At 30.3% G+C, this 18,282-nt stretch overlaps 1 protein-coding gene across 1 annotated transcript in view; it reads left to right on the top strand.

The window, feature by feature from the left end:
• The window catches only part of LOC135926534 (clathrin heavy chain 1-like), a 78,707-nt gene that overhangs the window by 26,474 nt on the left and 33,951 nt on the right, over positions 1-18,282 (top strand). The window contains exons 7-21 of the mRNA XM_065462443.1: positions 5,798-5,971; positions 6,015-6,212; positions 6,257-6,457; positions 6,507-6,599; positions 6,651-6,836; positions 6,900-7,037; positions 10,105-10,269; positions 10,739-10,919; positions 10,998-11,068; positions 11,111-11,329; positions 11,376-11,518; positions 11,579-11,701; positions 11,753-11,864; positions 11,912-12,034; positions 12,080-12,225. Of these exons, the coding sequence (XP_065318515.1) occupies positions 5,798-5,971; positions 6,015-6,212; positions 6,257-6,457; positions 6,507-6,599; positions 6,651-6,836; positions 6,900-7,037; positions 10,105-10,269; positions 10,739-10,919; positions 10,998-11,068; positions 11,111-11,329; positions 11,376-11,518; positions 11,579-11,701; positions 11,753-11,864; positions 11,912-12,034; positions 12,080-12,225 (2,273 nt within the window). The remainder of the gene's footprint in view (positions 1-5,797; positions 5,972-6,014; positions 6,213-6,256; positions 6,458-6,506; positions 6,600-6,650; positions 6,837-6,899; positions 7,038-10,104; positions 10,270-10,738; positions 10,920-10,997; positions 11,069-11,110; positions 11,330-11,375; positions 11,519-11,578; positions 11,702-11,752; positions 11,865-11,911; positions 12,035-12,079; positions 12,226-18,282) is intronic.

Below are 18,282 nucleotides of genomic sequence, written 5' to 3'. Positions count from 1 at the left end.
TTATATATTTTTCGGGAACTTTTTTGTGGTGTAGCGCCCACCAGATAAGTTTTCTTGGGATTCTATCGAAGGCCTTTTCTAGATCGAGAAAGACCATGTGTAGCTTTTTGTTCTTTTCCCTGTATTTTTCACTCATTTGCCTAATTGCATGGATAGCATCGGTTGTTGATCTTCCAGGCATAAAGCCAAACTGTGTCTCTCCTATTTCGATTATATCTCTTAATCTTTTTTCTATTATTTTTTCGTATAGTTTTAGACAGTGTGACATTAGTTTTATGCCCCTGTAATTTTGACAATTGTGTGGATCCCCTTTATTTTTGAAGATAGGAACTAGATAGCTCTGCCTCCATTTTTGGGGGACCTCTTCATTTCCAAGTATTTTATTGTACAGATTTGTGAGGAGATGTATTCCATCATCTCCTAGTGCTTTAAGGCTTTCTATTGGAATATCGTCTGGACCCCTAGCTTTGTTGTTTTTCATATGCTTGAGGCATGTGATTATTTCTTGTTCTGTTATAGGTTGTACAAGGTTTTGACAAGGGGAGTGTTCGTCGAGATGCAATATGTGGGAATTTAAGTTGAGAAGCTCCTGAAAATATTCTTTCCATCTATTCATTATTTCTTTTTCCTTTATTATCAATTTCCCATCTTTATTTTTGATTACTTTCGGAGCTCCGTTTATATCCCTAGAGTTCTTTTCTCGCTGTTTGGCTAATCTGTATATTTTATTTTGCCCTTCTTTGGTATGTAGATCTTCGTACATGTCATCGTATGCCATAGATTTGGCCCTAGCCACCGCCTTTGTAGCTAATCTCTTGGATTTTTTGTATCTTGACTTGTCATCTGCATTTTTGGATTTGTACCATATTTTATAAAGGGCTTTTTTCTCCTGTATAGTGGTTTGTACCTCTTGATTCCACCACCATAGTTCTTTGAGTGATTTGTTGCCTCCTCTTGTCAAGCCTAGCGTCGATTTTGCAGTGTCTATTAATCTGGATGAAAGGTCTGTCCATATTTTTTCACTGACTTGTGAGCAATTTATTGTTTCAATGTTTGCATTGATTGCAAAGGCATCTGTCATTGTTTTTAATTTGCCCCATTTGATGCATGGTTCCAGTTTTATCTTATTTTGAGTGGATTTATTTGAGATTTGTAAATCCATGATTAGTAGCTTGTGTTGCGCGGCGATATCTTCTCCTGGGATGACTTTGCAGTCTATTACATCTTTTAATCTTCTGCGAGAGATTAATATATAATAATGAAAATAAACATTTACAAAAAATACAAAAATAACAAAACACAATTCAATACATACTATTTATCCCCAATCTATTGGGTTTTGTTCATATTCTTTTCGGATAACGATCTTGACTTATACTTTCTTTCTCCCTCTCCTTTAAATTAATTTCATCGTTATTGCTTATTATGCCCTCTTTGTTTACTCTCTCTTCGGTTCTCTCTTCTCGGGTCTCTCTTCTAATTCGTACAGTTAATATATTTTCGATTCTTTTCCTTAAATGATCAGTATGACGTATAATTGTTTTACCCTTCTATACTTACTTCATATCGTAGTGATTCGAGTATGCTTTTAATAATGGCTTTTTTCCATTTTTTTCTTTATTATTGTAAATGCGCGACCACACTTTTTCATTTATCTCAAATTTTTGAGTGTAGTATTCTAATTTTCCCTTTTTGTTCCCCCGTTCGAATATTTGGTCTAACAATCCTCTAGGTTTAATTTTTAGTAGTATTTTAGCGGGACTTTGTTTAGTTTCTGCCCCTGGTATATTTCTGTAATTGTATAGAAAAATAGCTAGACTGGTTTCTAAATCCCCCACCTCGGTGCCATGCTTGGTGGTTTTGGCCAATATTGAATTGATGTCTTTGGAGGCATATCTTGTTGTTCCTGGCATTCTCTACATTTTTCGACCCATGTTTCTATACCTTGGTTTATATTAGGCCACCAGGCGTATCGTCTTGCTCTCATCTTCATTTTTACCCATCCAATATGTCCTTGATGTATCATGTCTAACACATTGTTTCGGTATTGTTGTGGTATTATCATTTTAGCTCTTCACAATAAACAACCACTCTGCATTATAATTTCCTCTCTCCTTTGGCTATTCTCCTTTAAACATGCATCATAGTTTATTGGCCATCCGTATATTGTATACCTGTATACTTTAGAGAGTACATCATCTCTCTTTGTTTTTCTTTCAATTTCGCTTGCATTTAAAGGTGTTTGTTCTAGAGGTCAGCATTGGGCGGGTTTTTGGACCAAAAGCCCGCCCATCCAATGTTTTAAAAAATTTAACCCGCCCGCTACCCATAGTTTTCAAAAAAATATATACCCGCCCGCCCCGCCCATTTGTCTAAAATTCCTTACCCGCCCGTCCGCCCATTAGTCTAAAATTTTTTACCCGCCCGCCCATTATTTATAAAACATTTTTAACCCAAGCCTGCTTATAAAATTTAATTATTATCATTCTTTCATTTTTTAAGCATCTAATAAAAATATTTTAGCATTACACCTCTACAAAAAGTTTATAACTTAGGAAATATATATAAGTATAAAAATAATCAATGTAAATTATGGACAATTTATTTGATCAAATTGAATATTTATGAAAAAAATATAAATGTAAAATAATATTATATGTTATTTTAATGCAAAAATAATAATGAATCGACATTTTCTGGATTCATCCACTTTCTTCTTTGTTCTAAAAATCTTTCAGCAATGCTAATTCCGCGTTTGGAAGAAGCACTAGAAAAGTTTTATTACATTCTCATAAAAGGAAATTTTTAATAGACAAAAATGTTTATTTATTCTAAGAAAAAAGTTTTATTGTTGTGTTTATTACATAATATAGTTAAGTAAATGTTCTTCACTTAAAAAACGATTGGTACAATAAAAAAAGAAATATTATTATAGATCATTTAAACAATTATTTTTTTTAGTTTGTTTTTGAACAAAAATTTTTAATTTCCTTAACCCCCCCCCCCCCATTGTTTAAATTTCTTAACCTGCCCGCCTACCCATTCTCGAAAATTTTTTTACCCGCCCATACGCCCGCCCACTTAGATGGGCGGGCGAGCCGAAACCCGGCCCAATGTAGACTTCTAGTTTGTTCTCTCACCTATATTTGATCTAGTGTTTCTTCTTTTGATATTGGGGCTCCCTTTACAGGTAATCGAGATATGGCTTCTTGTCGACTACTTTTGAATATTTCATATTGGTAACGTCCTAATAATAAAGCCCATCTTTGTATTCTGGCAATAGGTGTTGTTGGTATATCTTTTCTTGGGGGAAATAAACTCATTAATGGCTTGTGATCTGTTTGTAATGTGAACTTTTTTCCATTAACCCCAAATATGATGGCAAGAGCTTCTCTTTATATTTGGCTATAATTTTTCTCAGTTGCATTTAGTGTTATTGAGGCGAATGCAATTGGCCTCTCCTTACCCCCCTCTATATATGATATTACTGCCCCAATTCCTATGGCTAACGCATCTGTTGCTAATATAATGGGTATTTTTAGATCATAATGTTGTAATATTGGAGTACTACTTATTTCTTGCTTTATTTTTTTATACGCGTCTTTGCATTCATTAGTCCATCTCCAAGCAACTGCTTTTTCTAATAATTTGTATAATGATTTGGCTTTGGTTTAAAAATTTGAAATAAATTTTGAATAGTTTGTTGCTGACTTTAAAAATGACTGTAATTGTTTCAAGGTTGTTAGTTCTTTTACTGCCTCAGTATTTTTTTCGGTAGATGTAATCCCGTTTTTTATGGCCTAAGTACTTAACATTTGTTTGAAAAATTTACATTTTTCTATTTTTAGCTTGATTTCATTTTCATTTAGACATTTTAGTACCTTTTTTAAATTTGCTTCGTGCTTCTCTCTATTTTTCCCGGTTATTATAATATCATCTAAATAACAAGCCTCCTTCAAAACTTTTAATAAATTATCGATATCTTGTTGAAATATGGCTGGAGAAGATCATATACCAAAAGGTAGTCTTGTATATTTAAATAATCCTCTATGTGTATTGATTATAAGATATTTTTGATACTTTTCCCCCACTTTAATTTGAGAGGCATCTGAGACATCTAATATTGGAAATTCCTCTTCTTTTCCCAAATTGTCTAATAAATCTTGGATTCTTGGTATTGGGTATGAATCAATATTAATATTTTGATTTAGTTATTTAAAAATTTCCGCAATGTTTTATCTTTCTTAGAACAATTACTATGGGTGATGCATAAAGTGAATGTAATTTTTTCTATTACTCCTATTTTTAGCAATCTGTCTAAATCTTCTTCAACTTTATCTTTTAATGCTTATGGTACAGGACGTGATTTTCAGAAAATTGGTTTCTTTTTCCATATTATATTTGTGCCTTAAATTCTTTCAAACAGCCCAATTCTTTTAAATAATTGAGGAAATTCATTTTGTATATTAATGTTATTTATTTGTATGGTCCTTTCAGGTATTTTAGTCATTTTGGGAATTTAGTTGTCCAGTTTCTTCCAATGAGATTTTTGATACCCTTTTGTAATTATGAGAGGTAGTTCTCATGTTCGTCCTTTATATTGTACTTTTACTACAGTCTGACCTAATAGTGGTATGTTGTTTCCTGTATAGCCTTTAAGTTTTAACATGCAATTTGTTAATCCGGGACAATTAAGTTTATTTTTCCAATCTATTTCGTTAATTATGCTTACCCCAGCTCCAGTATCTAATTCCATTCTGATATCTTGTTGTTTATTTTAACATTCACCCAAAATTCTGGATTATATTTGTTTGTTTTATTTTTAATAAAATTCACTATTTCTTTTTCAGACTCAAGCAATGTGCCAAATTTTGTTGCATTTATAACAAGTAGCATTTTGAAAAAACAATTTACCCTTCTATGGTTTCTGCCGCAGGAGTGGAAGGGATTTGGTTTTTGTAGATCGTATTATAATTATTATATGATTTGGATTGTTTATCATTATCATTATTAACTTTTTTAATTTTATATTTATATTGTCATTATGTTCCTCTTCTAACTGATCGATTTTAGTTTCATCATTTTGTATTAATTTTGTATTTTATCGCTGTTTCTACTGCAGTATTTGAATAGCTTTATTTATGTCTATATCATCTTCAGATAATAATCTTTGTAAAATTTTAGGATTTTTTATTCCAAATATAAATTTATCTCTTAATGCAGTATTTAAATATTCCCCAAATTCACAAGTCGTTGCTAATTTTCGAATTTTGTATATAGTCTATTAATTTTTCCTCATTTTTTTGATTATATTGATAAAAATTATATCTTTCTTTAGGAGTAGAATGAAAAAATTTGAGTAAAAAGTTATGTATTTCTATTACCTCTTTATTTCCTGAAATATCTGGTGAGCATAAATTTACCAATATTTTATAAGTAACACATCCTATTTTTGTTAATGATTTTTCCTGTGATGATGTTAACCTTGGTTTTGTGTTTTTAAATTCTTTAAATAAGTTATACCATTCTTTGTAACACAAGTTTGAATCCATTAAACTTTTTATCGACTGCGCCATTTTTGTAGTGTCTTTTTAATAATTATGGAAATATAGAAATCTTTTGTATTGTATTTTTTGTAGTAATAGAATTCTCGCAATTTTATTTCATCTCAAAAATAATATGTTACTTTTTTGTTATTCAAATTCATATGATAATATATAACAATGAAAATAAACATATACAAAATAACAAAACAACTATTCAATACATACTATTTTATATATTTTCTTTTTTATAGGTAAGCAATAAATATGGGATTATATACTTAATTACAAAATATGGCTATATTCATATATATGATATTGATACTGCAGCCTGCATATACATGAACAGGATAAGTAGTGAAACTATATTTGTAACAGCATTATATGAACCATCAGATGGAATTATGGGCATTAATAGAAAGGGTCAGGTAAAAAATAAAATTGCTATAACAGATTTATATATTTTTAAAGGTTTTATCAGTTAGTATAGATGAAGAAACAATTATCCCCTACATTATAAAGGTGTTAAAAAATTATGATTTAGCTTTTAAATTAGCTAAAAGAAACAACTTACCTGGGGCAGATGATATATTTGTTCAAAAATTTGAGGATGCTTTCAAACAAGGCAATTACACTGAGTCTGCTATTATTTCAGCTAGTGCACCTAGAGTGAGTAAATTTATATTTAAATATGTTTTAAAAAATATTTTTAGGGGATCTTGAGGACACCACAAACTATTCAAAGATTTCAACAACTTCCTACCCAACCTAACCAAACTGCCCCATTGTTGGTGTATTTTGGGACCCTGCTTGATAAATTTAAGCTAAATAAATTTGAATCTATGGAGCTATGCAGACCTGTACTTCAGCAGGGCAGAAAACAATTAGTTGAAAAATGGATAAAAGAAGACAAAGTTTTGTCTAAATTTATTATACCTCTAAAATATTTGATTTTAATACTAGTTGGAATGCAGTGAAGAATTAGGGGATTTTGTTAAAACCTATGATCCAACTCTTGCATTATCTATATATCTAAGAGCAAATGTACCAGCTAAAGTAATTTCTTCATATATTATTTATAATGTTATCCTTTAATATTGAGCTTAGGTTATATTATGTTTTGTTGAAGCTGGAGAGTTTCAAAAAATTATATTATACAGTCAAAAAGTCAATTACACTCCAGATTACATATCAATACTTAGAAATATTGTCAAAAATAATCCTGACCAGGCTTTACAATTTTCTCAAATGTTGATTAAAGATGATAAAAATTTATTGGCAGATATTAATCAGGTATATGTCAATTTATTAATCTTCCAATATTTTTTTGATCAAAATATGTTAAAAATTTTATAGATAGTTGATGTTTTTATGGAACAAAATATGATTCAACAATGCACAGCTTTCTTATTGGATGCTTTAAAAGGTGACAAACCAGAAGAAGCACATTTGCAAACCAGGCTCCTAGAAATGAATCTCTTATCAGCACCGCAAGTAATCTCGTTTTTACTTATTAATGTGTATTTACCTAGCAGGTCCATGCTAGTTCATATCATTGGCTATTTTCGAATAAGACGTTTTTTCTATACAGAGAAAATAAACACAGTTAACTAACAATACTCGGCATAAGATAGTTTTTCAAAGAAAAACTTGTAATTTTCTTTTGATATCTCATATTGAGTTTTTTTAAAAAAGAGCTTTATTATCCCCACAATACTCAAGATTAAGGGATAGAAGATGAAAAAAAGTTCGTCAGTGTATTTTTTATGACTTCTAAGAGATCATAAATCCAATTGGAAACTAATTAAGTGACACATCCTAGGCGAACCTTTTGCCGTCATGCTAAGATGTTAAAGTCATGCCACCCAGTCATTTATCATCCTCCCTTAAAAGCAGTAGCCCTTACACTCCCTGAGCTAATAAAATAGTAAAAATTATTGCAATTTTTACATCAATCTGGCATGCTTTGAGCACTGTATATCTTTTAGTCCTATTGAAATACACATAAATCTTGTCTAAGATCTCAAAACATTTCTTAGTCCCCTTACAGATTGGTATGAACAATGTTTATATATAATTGATGACAATAGTATAATATAAAAGCTGCCTTTGGGGTCTCAGCAATCAAAACATACACGTTGATCCTTCCCCTCATGCTTGATGAACAATCATAGCTTTACCCAACTAAGAATTTGAGGGGTAGATTTATGGAATTAAGTTTGTATATTATATTTTTAAATATCAACACCAGTAATGTTACCTGTACAATATATATATCAATAATTAACTGGCTTTGATGTTTCACAATTTTCAAAATACCTTACAATCAATGCTATTAGAAGCCTCATATATACCATAAACTATAGTGAGAAGCATCTATTAAATTCAATTTAAAAATTTTTTTTTTTATATAACCATATTTTTCATGGTTTCAAGAAGTATGTTTATATTACGATAAAAGATTGAATATAGTTTGGATTTTAATCTATTTTATATCCCTTCTTTTTCTTAATTTTTTAAAAAAGTAACCCTATCATCATCATACAAGTACAATATTTTAAAAAAAGATTACCCGCACCTGCTTTCAAATTTTGAGAAGCAGTTACTTCATACCTCCCTTGCTGTAGGGGCCACTGCATATTTGATCCAACATCATAGCTCTGCTCAACTAAGAATTGGAGGGATAGATTTATTGAATTAAGTTTGTAAATTATGTATTTTTTGTATCAACATCATTACCAATATATATATTAATAAGCCTTTAACTGGTTTTGGTTTTTTCATTTTTTATATATTTTACGATCAATGCCATTGCTTTTTATTTAAAAACGTCATAAGTACCATCCACTATGATTTAAATATACTATTTCTTTTTAAAAGCCATTATTTTTCCTAGTTTCAAAGATATTATAAAAGAATAGAATAGAATACTCACATTTCAATCCCTTTGTTTTTTGTCCCTTCCATTATCTATGTATAATTAGAGCACTATTCAGAGTCTGCAATAAATTTTGTTAGACCATTTTATTATCTTCATCTTTTATGTTCCCCTCAGAATCCTTGGTTACAAGCAATTAAATAACCAAAACATCTATTATTCTCCCGATTAGACTGATAATTATCACACTTTTTTTGGGGTACCAGATTTTTTAAAATCAAATTTTTATTATAGTCAAGTTTTCATTAATCAGCTATCATAGGTTTATGAAGATTCATTTATTATAATTTCACGTTTGATAATCTGTCATTTATATATGCCTTCATATGTCCTTTTGCAATTGAATATGATCCCAAAACAAGATATATTCATTTTAATGCTATATGAAATTCCATTTCAAATGTTTTGCTCTTAACCATCTTATCATTCTCATCAAAACTTGCCTTAAAAGACTTATTATTATACTTTTAAATCTTTTTCTTAAAATAATAATATATAAAAAATTTACATGTAAATCTATCTTAAAAAGGAACATGAAAAATATTTAAAAAAATGAACAAATTTATAAAATTTGAAAAAAATTAAAAAGGGGAATTCTAGGCTAATAATTCGGACCAAGAATTTGTATGTTTTGTTTGAGGATGTGTATTTATTTCCTTATGGATTTGGAAACCGTTTAAAAAAAATTAAAAGCTGCTTGCCCAAATGAGCAAGGCAATGTAACTATGATGAGTACAAAGTTGTTATCACCCATCATATAAGAATATTTTTGACATTTTAATGACTCGGCCCTGAGAAGAGGATCATGTATAAGCCATTCTATTTGGCCATGTCGAGAAATGGATCACTTAACTCGATGAGAGATGAAATAAAATTATAAAAAGAAATCCAAGGCAATAATTTGGGGATAAAAATCCAAAGCCTCTTAAATAGGCGATGATCGACCAATATTTGAAGGATGATGAAGATTTAAATTTAAGAAATTAAGTAAAAAAAACATTTTTAGTGAGAAAATAAAACATGTTATGAATAGGGTGAGAAAGATTTCTCTGGGATTCAACAATTGTCAAATAATAGTTTAAATGGGAAGAACTGGTTCACTAATTTAGAAAATGGCGTTATAAGAAGAGGACTCAAATTACTCATTTATTTTCTGATAAGCATTGAATTTGAATATTTAGTAATAACCTTGATAATTTAATGATATTTATCTATTTACTAAAAATATGATGTTGATTTTTTAAATCATTGTATAGTTGTGATAATCAATCAGAGAAAAAATTAAGAATAGAAAGAAAATATAACATTAATATTTTATTTTAGATGTTACCTCAGGCAGGACTATATCTTAGATAATATATAAGCTAACTAGCTAAAATTTCATATTTAATTTAACTTTAAGAATATATAACCTTCAAGCAAAATTTTATGAGAAAAGATATGAATTGATACGTGAGTAATTTTACATGGAATTACCATTTTCCTTTTTGACATAATCTAAAAAAGAATTGGTTTTAATTTGGCATGGAAATTTAAGTCTGTATCTTTATATATTTTTTATTAAATAGATTAATTTTTAAATATGTAAGAGAAATGATTTATTATATTTACTAACACATGCAGGTGGCGGATGCTATATTGGGTAATCAAATGTTCACTCACTATGATAGAGCTCACATAGCGCAACTCTGCGAGAAGGCCGGATTGCTCCAAAGAGCCCTAGAGCATTACACTGATTTATACGATATAAAACGAGCCGTTGTTCACACTCATTTATTGAATCCAGACGTATATTGCGAAATTTATTCAATATTATATATAAGAGACTTATTTTACATTTATCTAAACTTTACCACCATATTTTTAGCCTATATTTTACTTTACCTTTTTGTTTTTTACATGCTGACTCGGTTGATAATTATGAGATAATTTCACAGTCATTGAAAATCAAATTGGATCAAAATATTATCATAAGCTCTCCACCCCCTCAAAATTAATTTTAAGGTATTTCGTAATTAATTATAGTTATTATAATCTTAACCATATGGTGTGGGAAGTTTTAAAATTGATATAAATTAAGTTAGAACTTCCAATAGTAATCAAATGGCAATTGGTAAATTCACATATAATGGAACTTGAATAAAGGTTGCTTCTCTTTTGGCCACCATATGTATGTAAATTTTTTTATTGATTCACATATTTTAGAACCAATAATCACCTTGTTGCATGCATTATTTTTAATATATACACATTTTAGTGGTTAGTTAATTACTTTGGTTCCCTATCGGTGGAAGATTCATTGGATTGTTTAAAAGCTATGCTTGCAGCCAATATTCGACAAAATTTGCAAATATGTGTTCAAATAGCTACAAAATATCATGAACAACTAACCACTACTGCCTTGATTGATTTATTTGAATCCTTTAAAAGTTACGAAGGTAATACTAAATAAATAATAGCTTACTTTTTAAAACACAATGTTTTGACTAAAATTGTTAATTTTATCCTATTACAAGGCCTTTTTTACTTTCTTGGATCAATTGTTAATTTAAGTCAAGACCCCGAAGTTCACTTCAAATATATACAAGTGATTTTATGTTTCACATATATTTATACAAATTTTTTTCAGTCGGCCTGTAAAACTGGGCAGATCAAAGAGGTCGAAAGAATATGTAGAGAGAGCAATTGTTACGACCCAGACAGGGTCAAAAATTTTCTCAAAGAGGCTAAGCTTACTGATCAACTACCTCTTATTATTGTTTGTGATCGATTCGATTTTGTTCATGATTTGGTTTTGTATTTGTACAGAAATAATTTGCAAAAATACATCGAAATTTACGTTCAAAAGGTATGATATAACGACAATATTATAAAAATATGTTCATATAAAATAGGTTAACCCTTCAAGGCTACCCGTCGTTGTCGGAGGTTTACTAGATGTTGATTGTTCTGAAGATATAATAAAAAATTTAATCATGGTTGTTAGAGGTCAATTTTCAACTGACGAGTTAGTGGAAGAAGTAGAAAAACGCAATAGGTTAAATGATTTTAATAAGCTTTAACTATTTTAATAAAAATATTCATTTTTTTTCGATAGATTAAAATTACTACTACCATGGCTCGAGACTAGGGTTCACGATGGCGTAAACGAATCTGCTACACACAACGCCCTTGCTAAGATATATATAGATAGTAACAATAACCCCGAAAGATTTTTAAAGTTTTTTATAAATCTCATAGCTAAAAGATTTATAAGGTATAATTTTTTTAGGGAAAATCAATTTTATGATAGCAAAGTTGTGGGTAAATATTGCGAAAAGCGGGATCCACATTTAGCTTGCATAGCTTACGAAAGAGGCCATTGCGATCTTGAATTGATTCAGGTATCTTTGAAAAATTATCTTAATCATTTAAATAAAATCTGAATTAGGTGTGCAACGAAAATTCATTATTTAAAAGTGAATCGAGGTACCTAGTCCAAAGAAAAGATCCGGGATTATGGACCTCAGTTTTGAACGAGAACAACGTTTACAGAAGGCAACTTATAGATCAAGTAGGCTAATTTTTATTTTTGCAGCTTTAATAATTGTTATTTTAGGTGGTCCAAACTGCTTTATCTGAGACCCAGGATCCTGAAGATATATCCGTTACAGTTAAAGCGTTTATGTCCGCCGACTTACCGAATGAGTTGATTGAATTACTCGAAAAGATTGTGTTGGATAGTTCAGTTTTCAGTTCACACAGGTTTTTTCTTAAATACAATTAAAACGCTGTTACGACCATTAAAATTATAATACAATAAAACTTGTTTGGAAAGACCACTCATAACATTTTATTAATGTATACATATAGATATTCAGAGGGAAATTTAATGTTTATTTCATGGAAAATGTAATAACTACCCATTTACGAAATTCAAGGGTTTTCTATAGATTATGAAGGACTATAATATTATTATTAACCTCTAAACATGACAATTTGTATATTTTGACCATTCTAGATGATCAAAACCATTAGCTTTTATAAATTCACATCGTGTCCTTTTTGGTTATATGTCAATATCGCAAAAATTTCCCAAATATTTCCATTAACCCTTTAACGTCTCATTTGTTTTTACATCATATAATATATAATTATATATTTTAAATTTTATAAAGCCTATAGATTTAATTTTACATCATATAATATAAATATAATCAAAATACTTTTGTATTTTATAGGGGTGTACCGATACCCCTTTCTGGAAGCCCCGATATTCCCGATATTAAATTTATATCGGCCGATTACCGATCTGATATCATATCTAATTTTATATTCTGTAAAGATACCAATGGTTTTAATTTTTAATATACTTTTTATTAGTGTAACATTTAAAATTTAACTATACTATAAGCTTTTTTTTTTATTGTTGTCATTTAAATATATTATAATGATCAGTTATAGATTATTTTCAAAATTGCAATTCTAATAGTATATAAAATATTTTTATTGTTAAATCACATTTATATAATAAGTAATAACATTAATCTATATATATAATAAGTAATAAACAAATATATTATGAAATTTGAAATAAATATTTAAAATAATATTTAACATTAATATTTCGAAGATTTCTTTTTATAAATAGCAAAATTTCCAGTTTATCAGAGGCCAGCCTGCGTCGATGGTAACTGTCAATATCACCAATTTCACTAAAAAGTAGTGCTGTAAACGTTACCTCAAAAAAGAAACGCGTTACCGTTACTCGTTACATTGGAAAAAAAGAACTCGTTACCTTTTTAAAAAAGGAACGCGCGTTACTGACTTTTCAAAAAAGTAACGTATTACTCGTTACTTAAAAAAATTAAATATTATATACAAAAATATTTATTTTTTCTTACAATATATAATATAGACAAAACTATAAAAAATAATACATAAAATGATGAGATCTTATAAAAATTTTTCATATATAATATATAATCATAAGATAACATTTTTTTGTAATAATTTTTTATTTATTTTTAGCAATAATTGATTTTCAAAATTTTCATCAGACAAACAAGAGCGCTTAGTGCTCAACACAGCCTTCGCCGTGCTAAACACACGTTCAATTGGAGCAGAGGATGGGAGGGTGGTATTATATTTAATAAATAAAAATTTTAACTCGGGGAATTTATTAAAAATATTTAAAGAAGTATCTTTATTTTGAAAAAAATTTAATAAAACATTTTCACAAGGATTTTCATTAATTTCCTCATCAAAAAAAATTTATCTTTATCAGAAAATATTTTGGTATTTGTTTTGGATAAGGGAATCAGGTCTGCTCTTTCTCTATCAAGATCTTTTCTCAAAATGGAAATAAGATCTTGCATTCTTTGTTTATTCATCTCTGATTTTATCCAGGGCCAATCTAATTTAAAGAGTGGGTGAATCATTGCTGATAGTATATAGGGTTAAATTTTCTTCATCAGAAGAATCAACTATTATAGATGGCATATATTCTTAAAATAAATTATAATTATTCTAGAAAATTTTAAAAATTTTTAATAATTAAACCTTTTTTTATTTGAAACCTCTCATATTGAGCATCTTTCTCGCTCGTTGCTCGATTTTTCTGACATACATATTCATCATTCCTTTGCTATTTTTGCACATCAATCAACAGACCACTCACAGGTGCTTTTGCTTTATTATTGGCAGCATTTTTTTTATTTTTTATACCTATGGCCATTCCCCACGAACGCAGAATCTGCCCATCCTGCATGAAACCAATACATTTAACAAATGATGGAGAATTTTTTGTTCATGGACCAATCTCTAACAGGTGTCCGCATTCAAAACACACGCCTCTTTCTCAGATCACTTACTCGCTTCCCCCCTCTCTCATAGATTCTCCCTTAAACCAAGTAATTGGTGCCTCATTCTCAGATATTTTTCTTAACTCCACAAAACCAAGTATCATAACGAGAATACCCAAAGGAGCGAGAATACAAGTAGCTAAATCTCTTAGCAACTGCATATCTTCTCTTTTGCAAAATTTTAACAAAGAAGAAGAATGGTTAAAATTTTTAAACTTTGGGTACAATACTTTCAAAATACCTGACATATCACTCCAAAAATCATTAACTCAACAAATAAAAGATGCCTGTTTAAACATCAACACTCATCTTCATGAGTCCCAAATCTTCAGACATCCCATAAACAAAAAAAAAATAACCCCACTTCAACAAAAAGCCTCATTGATTTCGAAGAAAATTGACAGTCTTAATATCAATGGGGCCCTCAAACTCATTTCAACCAATGACACTCTGGCGGAATCCAATTTAGAAACCTTAATTAAGCTTCGATTAAAGCATCCCACAACAACATTTATGCCAATATTGCCCCAACCCTTCTCCCATTGTGCAGCAGATTTCACACAGGAAGAAGTAAGGAAAGCAATCCTATCTTTTCATCGGGATTCGGCTCATGGTCTAGATGGGATTAGACCAATTTTTTTACAGGACATTACCTCTCCTGTGATCTGTACACAGGTTTCAATCCTCACTAAAATCACAAACTTAGTCAACAAAATCCTAAATGGAGACGTACCCAGCTTTATTACCCCCTTACTATTCGGTGCCAGACTCATCGCACTCCAAAAACCAAACAAGGACATTCGACCCATCGCCATTGGTTCAACTTACCGTAGATTGGTCGCTAAATTAATCGCATCTAGAATCAAACACGATGCCGCACACATTCTAAGCCCCTATCAACTTGGTGTAGGGATACCTGGTGGGTGTGAAGCTGCTGTGCACTTAACAAGAATTCACCTTGAAAATAACCCAAAAAACGAATCCCTAGTAAAAATTGACTTCTCTAACGCCTACAACACTCTTTCGCGCAACACGTTCCTACATTCAACTTGCTTCAATTTCCCAGCTTATACCAAATTTCTTTTCTCTTGCTACCAATCACCAACAATCTTACAATTCAACAAAGAAAAGATACTTTCTGTTGAGGGTATCCAACAGGTGACCCTCTCGGATCCCTTCTCTTTAGTCTTGGAATCAATGACATGATAAAATCAATAAACTCTTCATGTACTCTATCGCTCCACGCTTGGTATATTGATGATGGAATCTTGAGTGGTCCCAGTAGTGAAATTGCCAAAGCAGTCACCATAATTAAAGAAATGGGCACAGCCATTGGACTTTCGCTTAACCAGAGCAAATCTGAATTCTCACTTTTAAATTCTAATGCTCCCAACACTCACGATTTCAAATTCACATCAAGCGTTGAATTAACACATCTAGGATCGCCTGTTGGAGGACACGAGGCAATAAGCACCTTTCTTCATTCCTCACTTGACATACTCTTTAAACTGGAGGACATCTTTACACTTCTTCCATCACACAAGTCCTTTTTTTTGCTAAAAAATTTCTTTTTTATACCAAGGATTCTTTACGCACTTCGGTCAACTCCAATTTTTAAATATCCTATTCCTCTCCAAACTTACGAAAAAGGAATAAAGGACTTAACCGAAAAAATAGTAAATATCAGATTCAACGAAACTGCTTGGGCCCAAGCAACTCTTTCAACCAAATATGGTGGTCTCGGCATCAGATCTCCACTTGACTTAGCAACAACTACTTTCATATCGAGTAGTCTCTTGACAAAGCCAATAACCACCGCCCATAATTCTAAAGAAGACCTTTCCTTAATCGTTGCTATGGATATTTGGAAAACAAGGATCAATGCTGATTCTCATCCCCCCACAACCCATAAACAGAAAGACTGGGATGCACCAGTGGTTGCTCGCTGCGTTGAATCTCTCTTATCTAGCATGCAATCTACCGACCGCACCCTATTCTCTTCCTTGCTCAATGGTACGGGACATGAGTTTCTTGAGGCCATCCCATCTACCAATCTTCAGCTTCAACTATCCAACAATGAATTTACCCATGCCATCGGCATTCGTCTAAATTGTTCCATCACTCACCCCCACATCTGCTCAGGGTGCAACTCGCCAGTTGACTCGAAGGGTAGACATAGTTTACATTGTCGCTCCTGCAATGGACGATTCATCAGACACAAGCAATGTAATACAATCATCCAACATGCTCTGAAATCCGCCCAAATTCCTTCCACGTTAGAACCACAGGGTCTTTTTAGATCTGACGGTAAACGTCCTGATGGGATCTCTCAAATCCCATGGAGGAGAGGCCAACTTTTGGTATGGGACTATTCCTGTATTGACCCCTTGGCCCCATCCAACCACGCCATCAACATCCTTGACCAGAAGGAACAACTTAAAATTTCTAAATACACAGAAATAATAAACGATCATTGCTTCATCCCAATCATATCAACCACTCTTGGCACCTTCGGCAAACTCGCCTTAGCATTTTTCAAAAAATTAGGATCACAAATCAGCAAACTCTCAGAAGAACCCCGAGAGGGTTTTTTTCTTCGTCAACGATTATCCATAGCGATTCACAAAGCTAATTATATCAGTTTCTATGGTAGCCTTCTAGCCAAAGAGCTATCATAGACAACGCTTACGTCCCTTTTTTATTTTTGTTTCCCTGCGTCACACCATCTCCGTTCTTTTTTTTAAAAGTATTATATATTTTTCAAACATTTTTAATTATACAAATATATTTTGATGTTAAATGATTTTAAATAATTTTCATTAATATCCAGAATATAAATGAAATAATAAATTATTTTTTTTTTTTTTATATGAAAGTAAAACGTAGATATTTTGTGGTGACATATTAATAATGTTCTAAATAAAATTGAAATATTATCGTAAAAAAAAAAAATATAGAATAATAATATTAATATATACTTTGAATTTTGATTGAATATTAGTTAGATTAAAATTTGATTGAAAATAACGAGCTAAAATTTAAATAAGAATGAAAGGAATGGTGGTTGATATGAATTAAAAACTCGGTTATTATTTATATTAAAAATAAATAAAACAATAAAATATGTTTTTTTTATTAATATTTTTTTAAGAAAAAATTTAAAGTAACGTTTTGCGTTACCGTTACCCAAAAAAAAGAAACGCGTTACCGTTACTCGTTACTTCTAGAAAAGGGTAACGTATGACGTTTCTTTTCTTCAAAAAAGGTAACGACGTTAGTAACGTCGTTACTTTTTTGACGTTACCGCAGCACTACTAAAAAGAGATTCTGAAGAGATTATCGCACACTTTTATAAAGAGAATGCTCAAAAAAATAACAATATGACAGATTATTAATATTATTATTAAAAATAAACATGAAAATGGATTTCGATTTTATTTATAAAAATTAATGATTTTAGATATAACTTTTTTTAAAAATTTTATAACATTTTTTTTGTTAAAGACACCATTTTATATCTGATCGGATGGGAAAATTTTATAATATTGGCAGATAACCGATATTTATGGGCGAAATATCGCCCCATCCGATAAAAATATCGGTACATCCCTAGTATTTTATTAAAATTATTAACTCATAATGTTTTATATTTGATCCATTAATATTTTTATAATTTTATCTTTAACATTTTACTGAAATATATGAACGACTATATAACGAATTCTATGAATGATATTTAATAATTCTTAAATTTTTTTTCATTATTAAAGGTAAGAGTATAATATTATGATGACTATGCTCTTTTTTATATCAACTTAAAGTGTATGATGCTAAAATAAGTCATTGGGATTTTAGAACAAAAACATTTTTTTATTTTATATTTATAGTAGTTTTCTATAGTTATAATTATATTTTGCCATAAAATGTGATGTAAATCCAATCAAACCACACGAATTTT

The sequence above is a fragment of the Gordionus sp. m RMFG-2023 genome, chromosome 3 (genome assembly GCF_954871325.1).
Source record: "Gordionus sp. m RMFG-2023 chromosome 3, tfGorSpeb1-WG-v2, whole genome shotgun sequence".
Classification (NCBI taxonomy): Eukaryota; Metazoa; Nematomorpha; class Gordioida; order Chordodea; family Parachordodidae; genus Gordionus; species Gordionus sp. m RMFG-2023.
Note: the sequence above shows the minus strand (reverse complement) of the source record. Positions and strands in the feature narration are given on the sequence as shown.